At 36.3% G+C, this 24,923-nt stretch overlaps 2 protein-coding genes across 8 annotated transcripts in view; one reads left to right on the top strand and one right to left on the bottom strand.

Annotated features, from left to right (window-relative positions):
- Positions 1–1,615: 1,615 nt before the first annotated feature.
- On the bottom strand, positions 1,616–4,530 carry gpx1b (glutathione peroxidase 1b). The gene is made up of 2 exons (NM_001004634.2): positions 4,267–4,530; positions 1,616–2,221 (listed from the first exon to the last, which is right to left on the bottom strand). The coding sequence occupies exons 1-2, from the start codon at positions 4,486–4,488 to the stop codon at positions 1,871–1,873; spliced, it is 573 nt and encodes a 190-aa protein (NP_001004634.2). The 5' UTR covers positions 4,489–4,530; the 3' UTR covers positions 1,616–1,870.
- Positions 4,531–5,842: 1,312 nt separating this feature from the next.
- fancd2 (FA complementation group D2) overlaps positions 5,843–24,923 on the top strand; it is a 45,686-nt gene continuing 26,605 nt past the window's right edge. For 3 of the 7 annotated variants that reach the window (NM_201341.1, XM_073952759.1, XM_005166027.6), the window contains 26 exon segments: positions 5,843–5,963; positions 6,226–6,342; positions 6,451–6,585; positions 6,700–6,767; positions 7,087–7,196; positions 7,341–7,398; positions 8,924–8,976; positions 9,077–9,155; positions 9,331–9,455; positions 10,690–10,777; positions 12,030–12,134; positions 12,265–12,365; positions 13,270–13,381; positions 13,675–13,710; positions 13,816–13,962; positions 15,457–15,591; positions 15,676–15,807; positions 18,052–18,159; positions 18,244–18,353; positions 18,455–18,509; positions 20,041–20,160; positions 20,896–20,969; positions 21,090–21,236; positions 23,368–23,468; positions 23,628–23,743; positions 24,050–24,158. In NM_201341.1, the coding sequence (NP_958498.1) occupies positions 6,279–6,342; positions 6,451–6,585; positions 6,700–6,767; positions 7,087–7,196; positions 7,341–7,398; positions 8,924–8,976; positions 9,077–9,155; positions 9,331–9,455; positions 10,690–10,777; positions 12,030–12,134; positions 12,265–12,365; positions 13,270–13,381; positions 13,675–13,710; positions 13,816–13,962; positions 15,457–15,591; positions 15,676–15,807; positions 18,052–18,159; positions 18,244–18,353; positions 18,455–18,509; positions 20,041–20,160; positions 20,896–20,969; positions 21,090–21,236; positions 23,368–23,468; positions 23,628–23,743; positions 24,050–24,158 (2,488 nt within the window). In that variant the 5' untranslated portion in view covers positions 5,843–5,963; positions 6,226–6,278. 7 annotated transcript variants of the gene reach the window in all.

Raw genomic sequence — 24,923 nt, 5'->3', positions numbered from 1 at the left:
TGACTCTAGAATAACACCAAGAATCTTGACATTATTTTTTGTTGTTTGACCCTTAGAGCCAAGGTACGCATTCATAGATAACTGTAGATCATTAATATTACACCATACTTAAATGTATAGTTACACTGTAACAAGGACACTGTAAAAAATAGTGTAAACAAATACCCACCCCCGACTGACAAAGGACCAGAATTTGTCCCCTGAGCACATTTATCCTATTTTGACTGCTAAGCCAGCACAAATTGTGAAAATAACCCATTAAAGGCTATTAGACCAGGTGGAATCAGTCGGTCGGAGGTTTCACTACTGATCAACTGTATTTTTGATAAATAAAGAAAACATTTTACTCTGAACTTTTATGCTGAATCTTGGACATTATTCTTAAAAGAAGAACAAGACCACATTTTAATACTAATTAGGCTATTGTTGTTATCCATGAATTTACAAATGTATTTTTATGAGAGGTTAGAAAAATCATTAAGCTCTACATTATTTATTATTTTATTTATAATTATACATTAAATTGTTTAATATTCAAATGGACAAATTCTGCCTGGAAAGTTGAATGTGATGCTCAGTTTGTTATTTGCCTAATAAATGACAATAGACTACATATTTTAATTTAAAACTTTAACAGATTAAATTTTTTTCTAAATATACATGATGTAATAAATTAGCAATTTAAAATATGTATTTTTTATATTTCTTTATTCTAAATCTTTAGGAAATATTTTTGGTACATCAAAAAGGATGTTTATGATGACCATCTGACAAGTTAATTCAGCTAAAATTAGTGCGTAAAATGTAAAAAAGTGCAGTAATTAAATGTCATACATACAATTACATAGAAAATTAAGTGAATAACTGCAAAAATGTCCACTTTTTAAGAAAAAAGAACCACCCCTCACCAGGCTGTCTATGGGCCTGTTTAATTAGTCTCTATGTCTTTGTGCCCTTCAGAAGAAATCAACTGTAGGACATGTATTTATTTTGATTCGCCTGTCTATGTTTTTTTTTATGACTCTCAAAGTGCTGGTAACTGTTGACTTTCACCAACAACAATGTATCACCATAAAATCACCATGGCCTCAGCAGATATTCACTTCTGAGTGAACTTATCCCTTGAAACCATGCTGCACATAAACATATTTGTCCTGGTAACTGCATTGGGAAATTTAACTCTCACACCAACAGCAGAGATCAGTTTCCACTGGAGCTCATTAATGCAACATGAACCTCTTCAACACACTTGATGATCAGTGCCATGTTACACAAAACCCCAAGTCTGTTTTCATGTCCTCCCTCGCTACACTGTTAACGATGTTTTTGTAAATGACACAGTATTTAACTGTAATATGATTTTTTTTTTTTTACTATAGGACAGTTATGCAGCATGTTACAGTATTTTAAAGTTGCACTCAAAATTACTGTATATTTTACAGTAAAGATATACGATCCGTATATACATATAACAGTTAATACATGTACAGTGAGATAAATGCTGCTGTAAATGTAAATACAGTGTGTTTGCTGTAACTGATTTACAGTAAGTTACTGTAGATTCTAGTGTAGCTAAAGCTTAACCAAAAGATTTGAATGAGGAAAAGTAAGAGACTTAGGTAGAAAACTTACAAATTTATTGGTTAAAAGTGCATGTTGTGCCACACAATAACTAAATGAAGCTGTTCAGCCTGGACTTTTGCAGGGCATCAGCTGCTCCCGACAGACAAGCATGTTTACAGGAGCATCTTCATGAAGTAAAAGTCCAAACTCAGCAACGTTTACACATATGAGAGCACAAACCTGCCAGGGAGACCGACGCATGCTATGCTAAGCAAGAACGGGACATCGGTTAGACCCCAAAACCCTGTTATTTTGGGATGCTGAGGAGCTTCTTGATGTCTCCGTCGATGCCGCTGGTCAGGAATCTCCGGCTGTAGCGCTTGAACGGGACTCCGTCAGACCCGATCAGAAACTTCTCGAAGTTCCAGGCGATGTCATTTCTGCATACGGGACTCCAGATAATAAATTTGGGGTCGCTCATGAACGGCATTGGCTCATCGCTTGGGAAGGGAAGCTTCTCCTTGAGGAAGGTGAAGAGCGGGTGAGCGTTTTTCCCGTTCACGTCCACTTTCTCCAAGAGCTGGAATTTGGGCTCATAGCCATTGCCAGGACGGACGTACTTCAAGGACAAAAGGATCTCTTCATTTGTGCAGTTTTCCTAAAACAAAGACGGATTGGTGATGGAATTAGAAAAAAAAAAACATTTAAGTTATTTTGGTAATACTCTGCAATAAATGTGATTATTATATATTAGTAAATAGATAGGCCTACACATTGAGTCATTAGTCATTCTGTCTTAAAATATTTTTGATTGAAAAAGGAAAGGAAATCATTATTTTATCTTAGAATGAAACCACTTAAGCCTTCAACTTCCTGCTCTACCAAATGGTTGACCATGTTTTGACTGTTTTACATAATGGTTTACACACACAGCATTGTTGGTTTACAAAAAATCAAGCAAACATAATCCTGTTGCACTACTACACTTGATTTTGGTTTTATTGTAAACAACAAAAACAAGAAGACATGTTCAATGAGAATCTGAAATATTTTATGGAACACTAAAAAAAAGATACTTAAAAATGATTTATTTTGAATATTTGTTCAAATAAATTGGTCTTACACTTCATATTTTCCAAAGTATATGGAATAATTCAGGAACTTTTACCATAAACCAACATATATACCAGTTGGTGGAGGTTGATATATTAGAAATTATGGGATGTGTTGAAAAACATGCACTTAAATCATTTTTCTTTTAAGTTTAAATTTGTTTATATTTATTGGTCAGTTTGCATTTATAATTTATTATACTTTTTTGTGTAACTTGTAGCCTAATTTAGTCCTTGTCCATTTTTTCATTTTCATCAGTTTGCAATGTTTTGTTTAATTAAACTAGTTGTTTATGAAAATTGGCCTAATTTTAGTTATTTTAGCTTAATGTATCTTATTTAAAGTTTATTACATGCTTTTAGTTTGTGGGTGTTTTTTTTTTTGTTGTTAAATATTAACTTCTTGCTTCTATATTTTATGCTTAATTCAGTATTTAAGGGACTTACTAATAATTTTCACTGAACATTGTTTCAGTCAGGTTGTCAATGTACTTTTTTTAATTCAAATTTTTAAAAATTGTTTTCTGGTAAATGAAAAAATACAAATACATATAACACTGAATGATCACAAATGTAAAGCCAGGATGTATCCAGTGGTTAATATGGACAAAAGTACAATATTATAAAGAAAACCTGTTACAAGACATCATCGCATAAGACCAAAAAGTCCTCCCACACTGGGATACATTGTCCTTTTTGCGTCATTTGTATTAAACGTTCATACAAAGCTGTTTTAGTCGTTATATTGAGCCATTTTTTTAACTTTAGAATTTTGGGAGTTTTCCAGTATTTCTAAATGGCTCTAGCCGTTACCTAAATCCTCACCATGATTACTGTGAACTTTCTTTTTGTAATATTTGGTTCCCTACCTCCCAGTAAGCATAACCTTGGTGACAGTGGCATTACTGTGGTATTAATACAGTGGTATTAATACATTATTGTTCCAAGCCATTTACTCATAATATTTAGGATTTGGTGCCAAAAAGGCTGAACTAGTAAACAGTCCCAAATACAATGAATAAATACACCTCTGTCTTTTTGACATTTCCAACAAACATTATTATTATTTGCCAAGCCCATTCTATTGAGTTTGACTAAATACTTTTCCATTCCTCATCCCCTATTCATTGCAATCGGAATGCCTTCAAGTGTATGCAGTCGTTGCTGAGCATGATTGTTCTCAATGTATAATTTAAAATTAGCATATTGTTATTATTACTACTAGTCGTGGTGGTAGTACTAGAAGGAGGAGGAGAAGAACCTTTTTGTTTTAATTATAAAACTAATTAAACGGAGTAGGAGTAAGTCTTATTACAATAAAGTTTTCCAAACGTTGCTTTTTTAAATTTACTAGAAATTTTAATCAATGAAAACAATTAGGTGCAAATATAAAATGTAAGCAAAATCATAGTTTAAGATCAACCCAATAATGATCAATAAAGGTTTTATTAAAACCGATGACTGATTAAAATAGGCTAGAGATGAACCAGCATACAGTAAAGCAGGTGTTGAGCAGGATGGCAAGGTGAGAGCTGAAGTGCGCCACAGACAGACAGACACTTGTTCTGAAGGGCTCTATCAGGAATCTCACCTGATAGCCGAACTGGTTGCAGGGAACACCCAGAACCACGAGCCCCTTCTCCGCGAAGCGCTCGTGCAGCTCGTTCATCTGAGTGTAATCCCGGCTGGTGGTTCCTCAGAGCGAAGCCACATTCTCGATCAGCACCACCTTGCCTTGTAAAGAAGAGAACTTGAACTCCTCTCCTGTAAGAGTTTTGGCTGTGATGTCGTAAAATGATTTAATTCCAGCCATGATTCCTTCTGTTTCCTCCTTGTCTCGCAGGTAACTGTGGATTTAGAAAAATGACACTAGTATTAAATTGTGAGCTGTGGGCGGGGCGACCGAGTCACAACACATTCCACGCCTACTTTAATACACGCCCATAGAAAGTTAGGGAGCATTAACAAACTCCCGTTTACGGTTTTAAATTTGAAAACGAAATCTTGTCTTTTGGCCTGATGACTTGTTTTATTATATAAACACACACTCATTCCCTACGGTCAATTTTAGCACACCCAATTCACATGTACCTGTATCTTTGGGCTTGTGGGGCAAACCAGAGCACCCGGAGGAAACCCACACGAACATGCAAACTCCACACAGAAATGCCAACTGATCCAGCCGAGGATTGAATCAGCGACCTTCTTCTGTGTGGCGAGCGTGCTACCCACTGCGCCACCATGTCGCCCTATATTATAATATATTACAATGATGGGTTGTGGCTGGAAGCGCAACCGCTGTGTAAAACATGTGCTGGATAAGTTGGCGGTTCATTCCTCTGTGGCGACCCTGGATTAATAAAGGGACTAAGCCGAAAAGAAAATGAATGAATAAACACACACACACACACGTATATATATATATATATATATATATATATATATATATATATATATATATATATATATATATATACACGTATATACTTACTCTCAGGGCCATTTTATATAGAAGTTGATGTTTAGCTGCACCATGTTGTGTTTTTCGTTTTATGAGGCCCAACACTCAATCCCCAACCTGGAGGACCAGGACATACATACATACATACATACATACATACATACATACATACATACATACATACATACATACATACATACATACATACATGGCAGAGGCACAAAGGTAGATGAAAAAACAATTAACGTTTTTCTTATAATATTTTATCTTTGAAAACATAATGAAATTTTATAGAAACTTTTTTGGTCCTAAAACTTTAAATAATTATGCAAAAAGGGAGACATGTATGAAGGACCCGCAATTAGCAAATTTACTTGTTGTTGCATTACCTGTGTGAAAGGAAATCTTTTTATTTTACTCCGATTGGTGCATATTCCGTACATAAGTAGTATAGTTATTCTCCATTAATTTTATTAAACTTTATTAAAGTGAAAAAACAAAAATTTACCTCTACTATTTAAAAAAATATATATAATGCAAACAGATTAGATTAAGGAAACAAGAAAAATCGATTAACATTCTTTACTTATCTGCTCACAACATTTTTTTCCCTCAAAGTTAATTAAAAATCATCCCTATGCAGTCGGAATCCGACGGTTATGAACTCTGCTGAGAATTTTACCACGACCCCTAAACTGCATGAACCACTGGCGCGGGAAGCTCTGCGACATCCTGATCCTTCAGCCTTGTCACGAAAACACATTTTTAGCTTCAGCCTTAATTTATCACCATTTACTAACACAGTATTTACACGACAAACGTTAAAGGTGAGCATCGCGACGATAAACATCAGGGTAGTACTTTGACTCAAATACAGTCATTGCGTCGAGTTCGTCGGGTGTGTAATTTAGCACTTGCTTTCTCAGTCTGTCACGAATTACGTTAATTATTGTTTACAGTCCTCAGAGAATGATTATAGGATTGATTGTCTGCACTAGTACTGTCATTATTATGCTGTCATTAGTGTACACAGTGCCTCAAATTTAAAATAACCCACTTAAATCCGCATATTTGTTGTTACTCCAACAGGTAACTCAGTGTAGCATCTGTTCATTAGCATTTTCATCTGATCTAACTGAAATATGATGCGTAAGAAGAAGCGGTCATCCGTAACAGTGGATGAAGATCCCACTCTTGACGTGTCTAGTAAGTACACACTGACGCCACTTCCAAAATAAATAATGGGAATGGTAATGTCATTGGGTGGGATTACAAAGATCTCTGGAACTTTCTGATGTGTCTTGATTCATACAGAAGCAAAAAAGAGCAAGAGCAGCGGGCGATCCACAAAGTCTTCAGTTCAGGACTCCTGCCAGGACTCAGTTTTTGTTCAATTTCTGAAGGAATCAGGAGTCACTCTGACACCTGGCAGTACAGCTAATGAAATAGGTAGGATAAATTAAATATGCATTGTGTATACACTAAAGGTTGAATCACAATGAATGCATACATGCTCAACAGATCTTTAACATCTTTATTTTTTTATTTATTTATTTTTTACAGCTGTAGACCAAGTTATTTTCCAGAAGCGACTCCAGCAGCGTTTACGAAAAAGTCCCAGATTCCCCAATGTGAGGAGCTCGCCATTATATCACGTTTCAATGTGGTCCTGTTATTGACCCATGAACATTTACTGCTTGTTATTGAACTACTTCATAACTGTAACAAGAGGCAGTTCAATCATAACTTACAACTTACTGTTAAAACATATATATTTATCAATATGTGATATATACAACAATATTTATCAATATGTGGCTCTTTTTGGGTTGCCGGAAGCTGTAGAAATAACAAAATGTGAACCCTGGGGCCATTGTTTTTATTTACATCCTGCAGAATGGTATATAAGATGCTTTATTTGTGCCTACTTGTTGAATTGTGTCTTTTTAGATAATTCAGGAGTTTATTTCTGCGCTGGAAACATACATTGAAGACCCAGAGAGATTCAGAAACTGCCTACTGCCTTGTGTGCCGGCACCCACTTCACAGCAAGATACTAAGTAATGCACTATTTTTATTTTACTTGAACTCATCCCGATATTACATTTAAAAAGGTTTTATGTAATAAGTTGTAATAATGAGTTTTATTTTACTTGTAAATGCTTATTTTCTTCCTTTTTTTTTTATTTTTCATCTAATATCAGTTCCAGTTCTTATCAGGAGAGTCTGGTACGCTTGTTGCTTGGGATAGAAATGCTACAGGTACAAATAATCTGCTCACTTGCCTTTTAAATTATGATATCTTCCTCTTTTTTCTTATTTTACACTAACACACCATTCTAAATTGAAGTGTACATTTATTATTATATATTATATTAGGTAATATTCTAAACATAAAATTTAATTTAAGAATGCATCATTGTTAAAATTGTATTAATTTTATTGAAGTAAAAAAACAAACAACATGACAAGTAATCCATATTAATTAGAAAAACCACTGTAAAACATTTAGGAGACTTTATTTATATATTTTTGTGCTTGTAGGATGTTTATTTTTACTTACATTTTTAGACCATATTATATGTGTAATTGTATTTATTGAATTTTTAATTTATTTTGTATTAATGTTATCTGTTATGCACCTATGGTCTCAGACAGTGGTGTAGTCCTTGCTATACGCACGTAAACTCAGTATGCCTACTTTTTATGTGTATTAGCGTCTCCTTAAACTGTCTACCAAATGTATATTATTGAACTCGCATCTTAATTTCTTGCAATTGGTGCACTTGTTTAATTTGCACCATTCCCCACACTCTGATGAACACAGCAGCCTTGAGAACATTTCGTGAGAGTTTTTCGAAGATCACAACAAATCAACTGAATTATGTCTCGCTGAAACTTACAAGTAAAGTTAAAAAAAACAGCATGGATGTCCTTTTAGCACTTCTATATTTCCATTCGGCCCCCCTAAAACATTTTTTTGCGATTACCTCATGAACTGTACATCACTAAAGGACCGCCATCTGATATAAAAACGCCGGCAGTCTTCCGCTCCTCTGTTTTCAACTCATTTTTCATTTAGTCAGCAAACCACAGCTGTGAGCGCAAGGTGTGTTTATCGATAGATTGTTGGAATATCTGCGTATTATGGTATATATATATATATATATATATATATATATATATATATATATATATATATATATATATATATATATATATATATATATATATAAATATATATAAATATATATCTGGGTCTGCTAGAGTCACTATAGCTAAGCATAATTTAATTGGGATTAAAATAAATAAATTTGTTTTAATATTTTTAAACGAATAGTTCACCCAGAAATGAAAATTGTCATCATTTACTCAACCTTTACTTGTTTCAAACCGAGTTGTGTGTATATATATAAATATAAATTCCTATATATATGAGCTAATGGGCGCACATATGAGCGCAAATGCATTTGCTATTTAAACAGCGTGGCGCAACGCCTCAAAGCAACTCTTGCACCAAGCTGAAACTAGCAAAAAACTATTGCGTCGCGCCCTTGCACCACATTGCGCAAGGTGTATGATAGGGCCCATAGACTTTTGTCATTTCTTTGCCTACTTTTAAAGTTTGGATTGGGTGGGTAATAGTACACAACCTTTTTTTTTTAGGACTACACTACTGGTCTCAGAGTAATGCAATTTTGATTATCTGTATGTCCTGTACGTGTAGTTGAATTGACAAAGCTGACTTTGACTAAATAATATATTAATTTCCTTTTTCTACATCTAGACTCTGGTCATAAACACTTTATTCGAAAAGCTTCCAGAATTCATGTTTGAAGGGTAAATCTCCATTTGTTTGCAATATTTTTCACATCACTTTAATTGCAGGGACATTCCTGCAACACTTGCTTATCTATAACTATAATGTTCTCTGTTACAGAGCGAGTGAGGATGGCCTCAATGTTCCACGTCTCATAGTAAACCAGTTAAAGTGGCTGGACCGAATCGTAGATGGCAAGGTGTGTCATTCACTGATACTGTGTCAATTCTACCCAGTTTACACTTGCTGTGAAAATCCTAAATTCGGAATATATCCCAGTCAATATTATAATTGCTAATTTTATAATTGCTTTTGATATTAATCAAAGCCAAATTACAGCTGTCTGACCGCTACAATTGCTATGTTATGTGTAGGATCTGAGCAGTAAGCTGATGCAGATGGTGTCTGTGGCTCCAGTGGAGATTCAGCGGGACATTATTACGAGCCTTCCAGAAATCCTGGAGGATTCACAGCATGGAGACATGGCCAAAGAGCTGAAGTACGGGAGTAGTTGCTGAGCCTGTGGCTTTCGTGTTCTTGCTCTTAGTCCCAAATTCTTAAGATAGAAGTGTCTGTTAAAGCTGATTTAGGCCTTGTCCACACGAACATGGGTTCAAAACCGCACTTTTTTCTACACTAATTCACTGGTTGTTCACAAGAAAATGCAGTGTCCGGTGACTGAAATTGATACTTTCTAAAAACTCCCGCCAGGATGAAAAATTTCAAAAACCTTTCAAAAGTGTGAATGCTCTTCCAGTCAGCGAGTGCATTTTCTCCTTTCTGATTGGCCAACATGGCTGGGCTCACACCAAACATGAAATATGCAAATGAGGCAAAATTCCGCTCATTCACTGCTAACGCATTGCATTTTTCATGTTGTTCGCCTGTGGGACGGTAATCCGCTGTCATAAGAAATTGAGTCCGCCCCTGAGAATTGGGTCCACCTATAGGACCCAAAGTGATCCTATTGTTTTACTGGAGTTGTAATGGGTATAGTTTGTAGTGCCTAATTATAAAGTACAGTGTATGAAATCACATTCATAATTTGTATAATTTGAAAAGTGTTTTATGTATGTTTTATTAAAGGGATGCATGGGTTATGAAAATGAGTGATTATCTTTTATACTGTTTAATTAGCCAAGTTAGCTTCTGTGCTAGCATAACCATACCCCTACCATTAGCCTCCTGGCTACGATAAGCTAACACAGCTCTGACTAACCACACAACAAGTTATCAGACTAATAGCTTTTGATTAGGGATTCACCGCAGACGATCCCTAAGGGGTCCTAAGCGGACTTGATTGTAAGGGGGACTCGATTTCTCACCACACCGGCTCTGTTCTCACGTTTGCATTGATTTGTATGCAATTCACTCATGCAAATACTTAATTCCCTGTTTAGTGTGAACCCAGCATAAAAGTGTCATTATCACCGCCTGTTAGTTCAGCGTGCCCTTTAACATGCATCATAGCGTGTGTTTGCGTTTTTATGTGGATGGAGATTTTTTTTTAAAGAAAGCAGGGAAAACCCCATTTATAAAAAAAAACCTGTGTACGTGTGGACAAGGCCTTACGCTCCATCTCAGTTGTTGTTTTTTTGTGTTGTTTGGTTTTAGTAATTATGGCTGTGATCTGGTAATGATGAGTGTGAGTGTTATGAAGATGCTTATTATAATGGTGTGTGTTGTGTTTACGTGAGTCACATACGTGTGTTTGTGTCTGCTCTATTGTGCAGTGGTTTACTTCAGCAGAACACTCAACTCGCTGTGCCTATTTTGGATGCTTTATCCAGCCTGAATCTGAGTTCCACCTTACTGTCTGAGGTACCTGTTAACAAGCTGTTTTTTAAAAACAGTCATTGCTTTACTTGTGCTGTTGGGGATGTTTTCATCCACTCTGATAGAGCTGCACGATTAATCAAACAACGATCGTGATCTCGGTTCGACCCTCTAGACCAGGGGTGTCAAACTCAATTCCTGGAGGGCCGAAGCCCTGCACAGTTTAGTCCCAACCCTGCTCCAACACACTTACCTGTAGGTTTCAAACAAGCCTGAAGGACTCAATTAGTTTGATCAGGTGTGTTTAATTAGGGTTGGAACTAAACTGTGCAGAGCTGCGGCCCTTTTGGAACTGAGTTTGACACCTGTGCTCTAGACGATCCTAATCCAGCATTTCTACGATTCTGCCAATCATATTTTTACCATTGAATAAATGGTCTAATAATGCTGTCAATGACAGATTAAAAGCAAATGTCTCAAACATAATAATTCAACATCAGAATTATAAATAGTTGTATTCTGATATCATCACTTTACTGTGCATTAATTATTAGGATGTATTCTGTTCGTGGTCTGCTCAAGTCCACCAAGTCTATACAAAATTAATCATTTTAACCAACAGTAGACCTATACATAATATTGTTGTTGTTTTACCACATGTTTTAGAATTAACAATAATAATAGCCTATATATTAAGCTTTATTTTACATCTATAGAAGCATGAGAAAATCGTGATCTATATTTTAGCCAAAAAAAAAAAAAAAAAATAGTGATTCTCATTTTAGCCAGTATTGGGCAGGCCTACTCTGGGGTAATTTTGAGTCCTACTTTGACCACAACTTTCTCTGGAAATTTTTTTTTGGTGACAAATCTTATTTTGATACATATTTTAGGAAAATTCTTTGAAATGTTACTACAAATGCAAACTTACTACCCTTTTTGTTTTGTTAGTGCTGTTAGGGCTGTTTTTGCCCCATTGACTTCCATTATAAGGACATTTTTTGATTGCAATGCCATGACAGCATATTATTATGTTTTCTTAATTGTTTTTCCTGCTCTGGAAGTGTATGGGTGTTCCCTAGTGATGGGTTGCGGCTGGAAGGGCATCCGCTGCGTAAAACATGCTGGATAAGTTGCTGGTTCATTCCGCTATGGCGACCCCAGATTAATAAACTAAATGTTTTGCAATAATAAAATTATATCTCTTTTTGAACTTGCTTAATGCAAGTGTTTATTATTTTACTTTTCAATGGTAGTGTGCACTGTTCATAATTGTCTGTGCGTTTGTCTCTGTCAGGTGCGTGAGGCAGTAATGGGAACTCTCTCTGCTGTGCAGTTGGAGGATCTTCCAGTTGTGGTGAAGTTTGTCTTGCACTCCATCTCTGCATCTGATGCTAATGAGGTTAGGCCTCTATCTTAACCTTTATGAAAGTGAGAAAATTTGAACTTTTCTTTACTCCAGTGCCTGATTTTGAAATCACTTTCTTGTTGTTGAGCTGTAGTTTTGTTCATGTCACACTTGTGTTCCTCAGGTGGTGTGTGATCTGCGGAAAAAGCTGGAGCTGGAGCAGTGTGTCTTACCAGCGGTGCTACAGGCCTCTCAGAGTCGAATGAAAAACAAAACCGTGTCAAGGTGAGACACTTTCACACTTTGTTGACTTGCTTTTCTTCGTTTGGTAATAAGACAGTAAACAAATAAAAAGTTGTGTAAACTCACCGGCCACTTTATTAGGTACACCTGTCCAACTGCTCGTTGACGCAAATTTCTAATTAGCCAATCACATGACAGCATTGAGTTAAGATTAGAAATTTAGGCATGTAGACATGGTCAAGACGATCTGCTGCAGTTCAAACCGAGCATCAGAATGGCATGGTTGTTGATGGCAGACGAGCTGGTCTGAGAATTTCAGAAACTGCTAATCTACTGAGATTTTCACACACAACCATCTCTAGGGTTTACAGAGAATGGTCTTACAAAGAGAAAATATCCAGTGAGCGGCAGTTCTGTGGGCACAAATGCCTTGTTGATGCCAGAGGTCAGAGGAGAATGGCCAGACTGGTTCAAGCTGATAGAAAGGCAACAGTAACTCAACTGTTAACCACCCGTTACAACCGAGGTACGCAGATAAGCATCTTTGAACACACAACACATCGAACCTTGAGGCAGTGGGCTATAGCAGCAGAAGACCACACCGTGTGCTGCTCCTGACAGCTAAAATGTTGCCTGCTCTAATTAGTCTCAAATGGCCTTTACAGTCACCAGAACTCAATCCAATAGAGCAACTTTAGAATATGGTGGAACGGTAAATTCGCATCATGGGTGTGCAGCCGACAAATTTGCTGCAACTGCGTAATGCTCAAATGTTAATATGGACCAAAATCTCTGAGGAATATTTCCAGTACCTTGTTGAATCCATGCCAAGCAAGATTAAGGCAGTTCTGAAGGCATAAGGGGGTCCAACCCAGTACTAGTAAGGTGTACCTAATAAAGTGAGTGTATATTTACCATGTTGAGTATTTTCGTTGTCACTTCTCAGGTCCTCCAGTGTCCCATCATGCAGCAGTGGTCAAGATAGTGTGGCTTTGATTCTAGACGTCATAAAGTCAGCAATCCGCTTTCAGAAGACAATCTCAGAAGCGTGGCTAAAGGTCAGCTGAGAGTTCAAAGAGTTAATATGGTTATTTTATCCAAATTATATTCATGATAAAAAATGATCATCATGAAACTTTTACTATTTAAATGTATAGTTTATAAAATCTTTACTAAAAATAATGTATTAATGATGATAATGTTAATTACTTAACATTAAGAGAACTTTGTGATTGTGCATTAAATGTAATATTTTAACTCTCATTATTGTTATTAGTAATATTTTTATCACAACTCTGGAAAATAAGGGCCCTACAAGCGATTTTCTATTTAATATTTCTGTTTGTTTTAGGCCATAGAGAATATTGACGAATCAGAGGATCATAAGGTGTGTCTGATTTCTAATGTTTTTGTTCAAAATTATTTATTTATAATCATTGACCCATTTGAACATTCAAATGCAAGTCTAAATGCTTCTTCTTTTTTCTTTCAGGTGGTTGATCTGTTGGTGCTGTTCATCCTTCACTCCACCAATGCAAACCACAGTCGCCGTGGGGCGGAGCGAGTGCTCAAGGTCAAAGTTCGCAAGGGTCTGATTCAGGAAAGCCTCCTGCAGAAGACTTTTAAGGGCCATGCTCAGGTCTGCCTTCCTTCACATGCATATGACTAAAGGAACAGCCATAAATACTAAGTTGTCATATTAAAATTAAGTTAGGGATGGGCAATATGACAACAATCTCATATCATAACAACGACATATGTCACGATATTGTAACTTTTCTTTAAATTTGATCATTTGCTTATATACATTGACTATATTTAAAGGACTTTTACATATTAAAGTATTCACTCAAAAGTCTAGTCATTTGTTAAACTTAAAACCTAAAATTTTACAAAAAGAAAAAAAAAACTTATGTACTGTGTGTGCTGAATTATTTTATAAAGTCAATTGCAGATAGATAACAGCATAATTAATATACAAGCAAATTATGTAAAACTGTTTATTATAGCGGCGACACAGTGTCCAGGTAGGTAGTGCGGTCACCTCACAGCAAGAAGGTCAGCTAGGTGGGTTGGCGTTTGCATGTTCTCCCTGCGTTCACGTGGGTTTCCTCCGGGTGCTCCGGTTTCCCCCACAGTTCAAAGATATGTGGGCAGAGGTGAATTGGGTAAGCTAAATTGTCCGAAGTGTCAGAGATGGGTTGCGGCTGGAAGGGCATCTGCTGCGTAAAGCATGTGCTGGATAAGTTGGCGGTTCATTCCGCTGTGGCGACCCTTGAATAATAAAAAGACTAAGCTGAAAAGAAAATGATGGAATGAACTAATTATCATTATTGATCATTAAAGATCATTATTTTATCTTTTATTTGATTCTATCTTTAGTTAATGAAAAAAAGAAAATATTTTCATTCTTTTTTGCTAATTGTTTGTGCAGTTAAACCTAATCTAAATGGCAGATTAACATCAACCGTGTTGACATAAACGTTCGGCCTGACAAAAAATACGATTAATCTGACCTGAGCTTTATATACTGAATGAACCAACTCAGATCTTTTTTTTGTCAACAATGACATTAAGGTCATCTAATCTGCTTGGCGTTTCATCGCTGTCTGAAACGATTGCTTCAACTGCAATACCTGTTCATTAGAACTTTTATGAGTTGTTTTTCAGAACGTGCACATGAAGCTATTAGACACACACACATCTATACACACAGACTGTGTCCTGTGCAGTCACACTCCTCCTTGCGATGAGAACACATGGTTAAAAAATGAAATAAACTACAATTATATATTACATTATAAAACCACAGGAGAGGGCAAATGTTTATTAGGATTGGCCAGCCCAGTCACCAGAAATGAACATTATTGAGCATGTCTGGGGTAGGATGAATCCAAAGAAACTTGATGAACTCTGGGAGTCCTGCAGGAACGCTTTCTTTGCCATTCCAGATGACTTCATTAATGTTATTTGAGTCATTGCAGAGATGTATGGATGCAGTCCTCCAAGCTCATGAGAGTCGTAATCTAGAGGCTTTTGCCTTTTTATCGCTAAATAAAATGCTGAATGTAAACATTGTACACAGCCCTAGTGACAGTAATAAATGGTAATATACTGTATCTGTTTCCTGCAGGTAATGCGGGGTTATTTCCCATCTATCCTGGCTCTGGCTCAGGGACTCTTGCGTTCTCCAGACTGCTGTGTGGTGCCTTTCGGGGGTCACATGTACAAACAGGCCTTCACTGCCTTTGACTCCTACTGTCAGCAGGTGCACATACTGCAGACTTACAGACATAAGGATTCCCTCAGAGATGTGTACTCATGCCCTGTGTGTGTTGCGTTTGTTTTGCAGGAGGTTGTGGGCTCTCTGGTCACACACGCATGCAGTGGTGTGAGCGGTGAAGTGGATGTGGCTCTGGAGCTGCTGTGTGAGCTTGTGTCTCAGAAACCAGCAGAGATGAGCCAGTTCACTGTGTTTGTGAAGGTATGAATACCAGTTCACTCTGTGAACCTTTTTGTCTGTTTACTACAGGTGTGGTACAATTATGCAAACTTTGAAAATATTAGGAAAAGGTAAAAGTGCATTTATTAGGTCTTACAAAAGTTCTAAATTTTTATTTATTTTTTTAATCATTTTTTCATCTTCATACTGTATTTAGTCTAAATATCTCTTTACAAAATATTGGTCTGGCGCAGAAGCAAGTTTTATTTATTTAGTTTTGTCAGATTGGCCCATTTAAATGTGTCAAACAAAGTTATTGTTTGATTGATTACTTTTATAATTAGTGTGTATGAATATTAAAGTTTTTCTTAGCTGTTTACACACAATTACTACAGACACAATTTCTACAACATGTAACTGATGCACCAACCCCCTGAACCAATTCTGCTAAACTACAAGCACAATTCCTGGTTTACACTCAAATTGCAGGTTTACAACACACTTTTTTCAAAACACTACACACAATTTTCTGCATTTTACACAATTTTCATGCAGAAAATCTTTTGTTTTCACAAGGAACACACTGTCATTCACAACTGTAAAGTCAGTTGCCTTACTTTGCATACTAACTCATGACATGAGTAAACACTTGTCTCACAGAATTTCAATTTAGAAATCAGAGCTCATCTGGATCATAACTGGTACACTGCCCACCCACAATTTTTAGTGATTTATCTCCCTTCATATTCTCCATTCCTCAGACCTATTCAGGAATTGTTTTTCTGCCTGGAGATATAAAGTGTATGACTGAAATCCACACACACGTATACCCCTTCTCCAAGCTATAGCAGTTGATGCTTTTCATGGCTGGATTCACCATGCGAGGTGACATTTCCCCCGCTGCTTGGCCAGTACAAAACAGAAAAGAGGATGCAGTATAGCTGTTTTTTTTTTTTTGCTGTAACTGTTCTGTAAATACTTCTGTTGATGGTACATGTAGACCACGTTATCTGCAACTTTGTGTTGGTTAGGAAAACACTGTGTACACAGTTTTTGTGGGGAATATACAGTAAAATGTATTTGGTATTTGTGTGTTTTGTATAAAACAATATTCTGAAATATTTTACAGTGCACTTCTGTAGGCCTGTACTGTGTCTGTAGTAAGTGTAACACTGAACAAAAAAGGCCGACAGTAAGTCATTATGATGAATGGTCATTGTGTTTTACATTAAGCACATCAGTGTTCAACTGTTCTTATAATTGTCTATTGATGTGATGGCTTGTGTGTGTCATTTGAAAACAAAATACAATTTTGAGAAGAAATCACACTGTTTTGAACGTAGAGTTTCATTTTGCAGAAGAATTGAAGAGTTTTGCCCAATATGTGAGTGTTTTGTGATTTGTGTGTAGAGTTCTGACAATATGAGATCTGCTTACAGAAAATGTGTGTAAACAATTGGAAAAAAACTGTAATAAATTCATATGTATTGCCATTAATATAAAATACTTTAGAATGTATTAGGGCTGCATAATATATTGTTTCAGCATTGACATTGCAATATGCAATGACCTGAAAAGTGACCAGGCACCATCATTTAAAATGTATGTAATTTGCAGATTAATTGCAAAGTTTACTCATCGTGGAGTTAAAGTTCATAATTTGAAATTGAGATTTTTTTATGTTACTGTGTTAACAGAAGTGAGTAAGCAAGCTCAATACAAGAAATAATAGCCTTGGTAGCTTTAACAAAGATCAATTGCATTTAATTTATATTGTGAAGACTGTGAGTTCTTCTTTTACATTTGATTATTCAATATCTCTTTCTGAACACGAAGACTTGCCCAAAATATATATAAAGCACATTTCTTTCTCTTTTGTATCTTTTTTGTTTTGTTTAAGCGCTTATCTAGTTTATTGTATTTGATGCAGATGCACTAAACTACAATATCACTGCTACCATTTTAAAATGATGAATTCTTCACACATTATTCAAGCTATCCGGTGAAATGGATCTTATATTGCAATATATATCGCAGAAAGGCAAAATATTGCCAAGCAGTTTTTTCCAATATTTTCATAAATTTGATCATATTTTTTACTAGGTCGTAGGAGGAGCCATGGAAGTTAATTAGTAAACAAAGTGGAAACATATTTTATCTTTAACCTTCTTTTAACTTGAAATGTTGAACTGTTATAAATATTTTATTCAACTGTAGTTAATTATTACCATTGCTGGATTTATTAATGTAATATATTGGATCTGTGCATTGTCGGTGTTTTAACAGGGTATTCTGGATTACATGGACAACCTGACCTCACAGCAGATCAGACGTCTATTCCATCTGCTCAGTCGCCTGGCATTCGGACAGGAGCAGCATGGAGGACACATCCAGGTAAGAAACGCTTCTTTTGAAATACATAGTATACAATGTCTTTTAAATTTTTTTTAGTTAAGGTGGTCATCTCTCCTTCATCAGGATGACATGCACATCGTCATCCGCAAGCAGCTATCAAGCACTGTGCCCAAGTACAAGCGCATTGGTATAATTGGGGCAGTTATGATGGTGGGGAGTATGGGGGCCTGCAGGTACACTTTTTTTTACATTATACTTACTTTATTCTCAGTTACCCCAAGTAAATTTGTATGGTTTTTATCTTCTTCCTTTTATCCTCTTCTTCTTTATGAAGAAATAAACATGATGGCTCTCAGGGTGGCACGTTGCCTAAAGAGACAAACCGACAGGTAAGGGACATGATCTAATGGTTTGTGGATGTTCAGCTGACATTACTCTAATCTAGGCATGGGACAATAGCTCGTCATGATTTAGCCAAGTACGATGCGATCCAGGATTATCATCTATGTTGATCCTGGAACATCATTTTAGTTGGAAAATGTAATCCATACCTATTCCCTACCACTAGATGCAACCATAACTGTAAATTATTCCCAAAAGGGTAATAATAGTTGGATAACAATCGTGTAGAAGTGCATAAACCCAACCATAAGCCTAAATGTAACATAAATGTCTCCATTTATTCTGATTGGCTGATTGAAATGTTGTTCCAGGATCAACATAGATGTTAATTTAGGAACATGTCCTACTTTGTGAAATCAGGTTGTCGTGGGATGGTAACTGGTTTCAAGGTTACTGTGATTTGGAAAATTCAAGGTTTTAAAACTCCTAAAATGTTTTGTTATGCCGTTCCTTTTTTTTTCGCGTTTTTAAAGACGTTTTTTGGGGGGCAACAGTATCTTCAACAGCAATATCATCCACACTAAAAGCTACTGTTCAGCAGGTGATTCAGCAAACATTTGAAAAACAAATCGCTTTTGCTTTAACATCCAAGCATCCTATGGATCTGAGCAGAGCAGTGGCGTACTGTATATCCAAAGAAAAGCAAGATATCCAAAGATGCCTTTTCAAATTGCAGAAGAATCTGTGTTTTTAAAACTAATGAAGACTAATGAAGAAGTCAATGATTTATATTAATTATTTAGCCTGACATAATTACTGTTCCAGTATATTAAAAAATGTTTCTTAAAATAAAATATATTCAATGGGCTTCAATGGGAAAAAAGTAGATTTTTTTTTAATCCAGACTTTAAAAAAAACATTTAGAGCAGTAATCACTGCAAATATGAAACTGTGATTTTTATTTTTATCTAAAGTTATCATACCGTCTGAATCTTATTGCAGCCCATGCTTACTCTGATCTTTAATGTCACACAATCCTTCAGAAATCATTGTAATATTCAGAATTTTCCTTAGGCTTAGTCCTTTTATTCATCAGGGGTTGCCACAATGGAATGAACCGCCAGCTTATCCTGCATATCTTTTACACAGCAGATGCACGTCCAGCTGCATCCCCATACTGGGAAACACTCATACACACACATACACTAGAGCTAATTTAGTTTATTCAATTCACCTATAGCGCATGTCTTTGGACTGTGGGGGAAACCGGAGCACCTGGAGGAAACCCACGCCAACATGGGGAGAACATGCAAACTCCACACAGAAAAGCCAACTAGCCCAGCTGGGGCTCCAACCAGCGACCTTCTTGCTGTGAGGCGACAGTGCTAACCACTGAGCCACCGTGTCGTCCTATTCAGATTTTGTCCTCCATAAATATTTCTTATTATTATCAGCAGTGTTTTTAAGTTGTGCTGCTTAATATTTTTGCTTGATACTTTATTTTCTGTTTTCTTTAATTAAATACAAAACAAATTCTATAACATGAAATGCCTGCTTTCACTGCTTATTAATGTGTAGGTGATGGCTCTGTTGGAGCTGGTGCGCTCGTGCAGTGAGAGTTCACCTGAAGCTGCTGCTCTCTGTTATGATGAACTGGCCAACCTGCTGCAGACCTGCAAACTGGACCCTCTAGTGCAGGTGTGTGTGTGAGGGGGGTATTGGTATTTCAACTTAAAGTTTAAACAAATACTCTGTGATTTAAGTGCGAGTAATTGATGACAGTATTTGATTTGTTTGAGGTAAACTGTTTAAATGAAATGTTTAAACTATGCTTAAATGGATGGTTCACTCAGAAATGAAAATGTACTCGTTATTTACTCACATTTTTGAGTTTCTTCTGTTAAACACAAAATCAGATATTTTGAGGAATGTTGGAATCCGTTAGCAATTAAAGTAGTTTGGAAACAAAAAATGCAATGGAAGTCAATGGCTACTGGTTTACAAAATACTTGAAAATATCTTTTATAACAAAAAAGAAACAAGCATTTTGGAAGATGAATAAATAATGACATTATTAGGTCACTTTATTTTGATGGTCCGTTTGTTGAATTTAAGGTGCATTGAATCTGCATGCCAACTAATTCTCATTAGATTGTAAATAGACTGTTAGTTTGGGGTTAGGGTAAGTTGACATGTGCTTGCAAAGATTCTTATAGTCAGTTAAAAGTCTGTTGAAGGAGCAGTATCAACAGATATTAAGCAGACAGTCTACGAATACTCAAATGAACCATCAAAATAAAGTCTTATCCATTATTAGTACAATAATTTGTAGTCATAGACACAACATTGTCAAATTAGGAGAGATTTTTTGATGACAAAAAGCTTGTCATATTATAATATCAAACCTCTCTGTGGTGTCTGTGTCGTGGTCAGGCATGGATTGGGAAGAGTGTGTTGGAGGATTTTCAGGATGACTTTGTTGTAGACCTTGGACCCGATATATCAGGGTGAGCGACACAATCATAAGTCATAAAGACACATCTTTTATTATTCTATGATCAGATCAAAGTGTTTATTGTTTCGTTTTATGTCTTGACTTTCTCATGACCCTTTTGTGTGTTTCTCAGGGCGTTCATGTTTCCCACCTCTGTGCTATATAATTTGGATGAAGAAGAGAGTGAAGGGGGAATCGCTGTCAATCTACTTCCGCTTATGGCTCTAGACCAGCAGCACAAAACAGACACATCGCAACCAGCTGGAGTCAAGAGAGAGAGGTCACCACTGAATACTGTCTACTGAACACACTGGAACAGCCAAATGTGTCTGTTACAGTAGACTGCAAAGCTAGATTTGCACAAACTGAGAATGCACAATATATAGTTTTAGCATCAATATCACAATGTGTGCATCTACAATGGTCGCATTGCAGGATCTGCAATGTTGAGTCTAGATTTTGGAGTCAGTGCAAAAAGTTTAATCGTAATAGCTTTTCACAAAGATTCATTTAAGTATTTATTTTTACAATGAAGACTATACAGTATATTTTTTTTACATTTGACCATTCATTCATTCATTTTTCTTGTGCTTAGTCCCTTAATTATCAGGGACTACCACAGAGGAATGAACTGCCAACTATTCTGGCATATGTTTTAGGTAGCGGATACCCTTTCAGCTGCAACCCAGTACAGGGAAACACCCATACACACTCAGATTCACACACACTCATACATTACGGTCAATTTAGTTTTTTTCAATTCACCTATACTGCATGTCTTTGGACATGCGAACACAGGGAGAACATGCAAACTCCACAGAGAACTGCTAACTGGCCCAGCCAGGACTCGAACCAGTGACCTTCTTGCTTTGAGGTGACAGTGCTAACCACTGAGCCACTGTGCCACACTATTCAATTATTTACATAAAAACTATGACTCCCCAGAAAACCATAAAGCACTATATTTATTATTTAATTCGGATCTTTGCTCTATCGAATCTATCTATGCTTGGGATTTGTTTATTATATGTCATACAGATGCACTGTTCTACAATATAATTCTATTTAATCAATTATATCCAAATAGGGCTATTCAATTAATATGGTGAAGTTGAATTCGTATTGTAATACATATCGCAGAAAAACAAGTCAATTTTTCTTTCTTCTAATATCGTGCAGCACAAACTACAGGAGGGTCTGGGAATCTACATGAGGGTTTGTGAGTTGCTAATTATCAATGAAATCATAAAAATGTCAAATTTATTTAAATATTATATATTTTGTACAGATTAGACACACACATACAATATCTACCAGTGTGTCTGCAGTGTTTTACACTAACTAGAGTAATTTTAAGCGGTACCTTTTATGCTAAAAGCATATTTATAGGAGGTTTAAACACAGTGTGTGAATATAACCAACCTCTAATGATAAAAATTAAATAATCCTAATTTTAATAACCACACTTAATAAAAACTCTTTAATCAACATTTTCCTTTATATATGTCATCAGAAGGGCAAAGCCCCGCACATTAGTAATGATTTCTCTCTTATTAGCATAGACAACCCTGAGTGAGAAGCAGCCATCCGGCATTAGAGTTTTCACCTGCTGAAGCTAATCTCAACAGCTATGTTTCCATCCACCTATTTTTATGCACATTTTGGATATGTGCATAAAAATACGATTGATGGAAGTGCCAAGATGTGCATACATTTTGAAAATTGCGCATATAAAACATACAGTATTTGCATAACTGAGTAGGATAAACTTTTTATCCAATAAGAAAAGCACAAAGTACTTTGGAAACCCTTACCGAACAAATTCCAGTATGCACATTAAAAAAGTCAAGTGATTTTGTTATAAGAGATCATGTGATGATAAAAATGTGTGTGAATAGACAAACTAGTTGGCTGAAAAACATCAGAGATGTTGTTTTGGTCATTCTAAAACACCAGTATTAGTGTTATTACATTGTTAATTACCTCCAGAATCAATATAATTAGATAACGTCAGTCATGTTTTGAATCTGCCACTATGCTGATGCATTGGCATTTGTAGCTCCGCCCTCTTGCAAAAAGACCACAATCTCATTTGAATTTAAAGTTATAAAACATTATTTATGAGGTATTTCGCACTGAAACCTAACATACACTCACTCTAGGGACATCAGAGACTTATTTGACTGCTTGAAAAGGGAGCATGATAGGTGCCCTTTAATTAATTATTTTTCAAATCAATATTTTGTACTTATTTTGCATTTATTACTGATAAATGGTGAGTTGGCCAAGCCCTTTGACTTGGGTAATCTGAAGCGCTGTTGTAGTGCTATTTGTCAGATCACCACCCGCAAGACCGTAGCTCAGACACAAAATCTACAGTTTTCACTGATTTTTCTCTCTCGTATTCACAGGCGTGTGTCTCCTCTGTGTCTGTCTCCATTTTTTCGTCTGCTGAGGCTGTGTGAAGAAGTGCAACACGAGGGCGATCTGGAGGAGATTGATGCTCTGCTGGGTCAGATACTACACCTCTATCAAATCAACATCTACAGTAGATTAAGATTATGTCAGAGTTACTGCACAAATATGGCTCTGCCATTCCATAATAATGATGAGGGTGTCAACATCTTAGCAGGTGATATGTGGTTAAATAAATTGTTTTGTTGTGTGTCAGGCTGTCCATTGATCTTGACCGATATGGAGGTGGTGGAGAAGGTGGACAGCTTGTCTAAATCTGAGAGGGAGTTTCTCTGTTCTCTGCTCTTTCACACCATCAACTGGTTCAGAGAGGTCAGTACAATACAGCACAGTATTTCTTTTACATTTCACAAGATCATTTTTACTGATTATTAAAATAATCAGAGCCATTTATTGGACTTTTTTTTTTTTTTTTTAAAAAGAGGGAAGTTACTCATTTGCAAAAAAAAAAAAAAATCTTCCTCTTTACTTTAACTCTCAAACCAGTGTAAATAATGTTAAACTTCACTTGGCATCACGTTTTTTTTCACACAATGAATATTATTTAAAATTTGGTTTGTTACACAGAAAGCTATTAATTTTCTGGAACTGCTGTTTACAACTGAATTATTTTTGTAGGTGGTGAATGCATTTTGCAGGCAGAATGATCCTGAGATGAAAATGAAGGTTGTAACTCGTATTCAGAACATCACCTACCTTCAGAGTTTACTCCAGACGTGTTTAGCAGGTACCAAAAAAAACTAATAACGTATTAATTTATTCGTTATTACTTTAAGCATTCAAAAAAAAAAGTTTTTTATTGAATGAAGTTGTGTTTTCATATACAGTCTTTAGCCACTTTATTAGGTACAACTGCTCGTTAATGCAAATTTCTATCACATGGCAGCCAGTCAATGCATTTAGGCATGTAGACATGGTCAAGATGATCTGCTGCAGTTCAAACCGAGCATCAGAATGAGGATAAAAGGTGATTTAAGTGACTTTGAACATGGCTGAGCATTTCAGATCGTCTGAGTATTTCAGAAACTGCTGATCTACTAGGATTTTTTACACACAACCATCTCTTGGGTTTACAGAGAATGGTCCGAAAAAAAGAAAAATCCAGTGAGCGGAATTTCTTTGGATGCAAATGCCTTGTCGATGCCAGTGGTCAGGGGAGAATGGCCAGATTGATTCTAGCTGATAGAAAGACAACAGTGACTCAAATTACCATTCATTACAATGCACAACACATCAAACATTGAGGCAGAGGGGCTACAGCAGCAGAAGACCACACCGGGTGCCTCTTCTGTCAGCTTAGAACAGGAAACTGAGGCTACAATTCGCACAGGCTCACCAAAATCGGACAATAGAAGATTGAAAAAATGTTGCCTGGTCTGATGAGTCTCGTTTTCTGCTGCGGCATTCGGATGGTAAGGTCAGAATTTGACATCAAAAACATGAAAGCATGGATCCATCCTGCCTTGTATTAACGGATCAGGCTGGTGGTGGT

The sequence above is a fragment of the Danio rerio genome, chromosome 6 (assembly GCF_049306965.1).
Source record: "Danio rerio strain Tuebingen ecotype United States chromosome 6, GRCz12tu, whole genome shotgun sequence".
Taxonomy (NCBI): domain Eukaryota; kingdom Metazoa; phylum Chordata; class Actinopteri; order Cypriniformes; family Danionidae; genus Danio; species Danio rerio.
The sequence above is the reverse complement of the archived record's forward strand: the minus strand, read 5'-3'. Positions and strand labels throughout refer to the sequence as shown.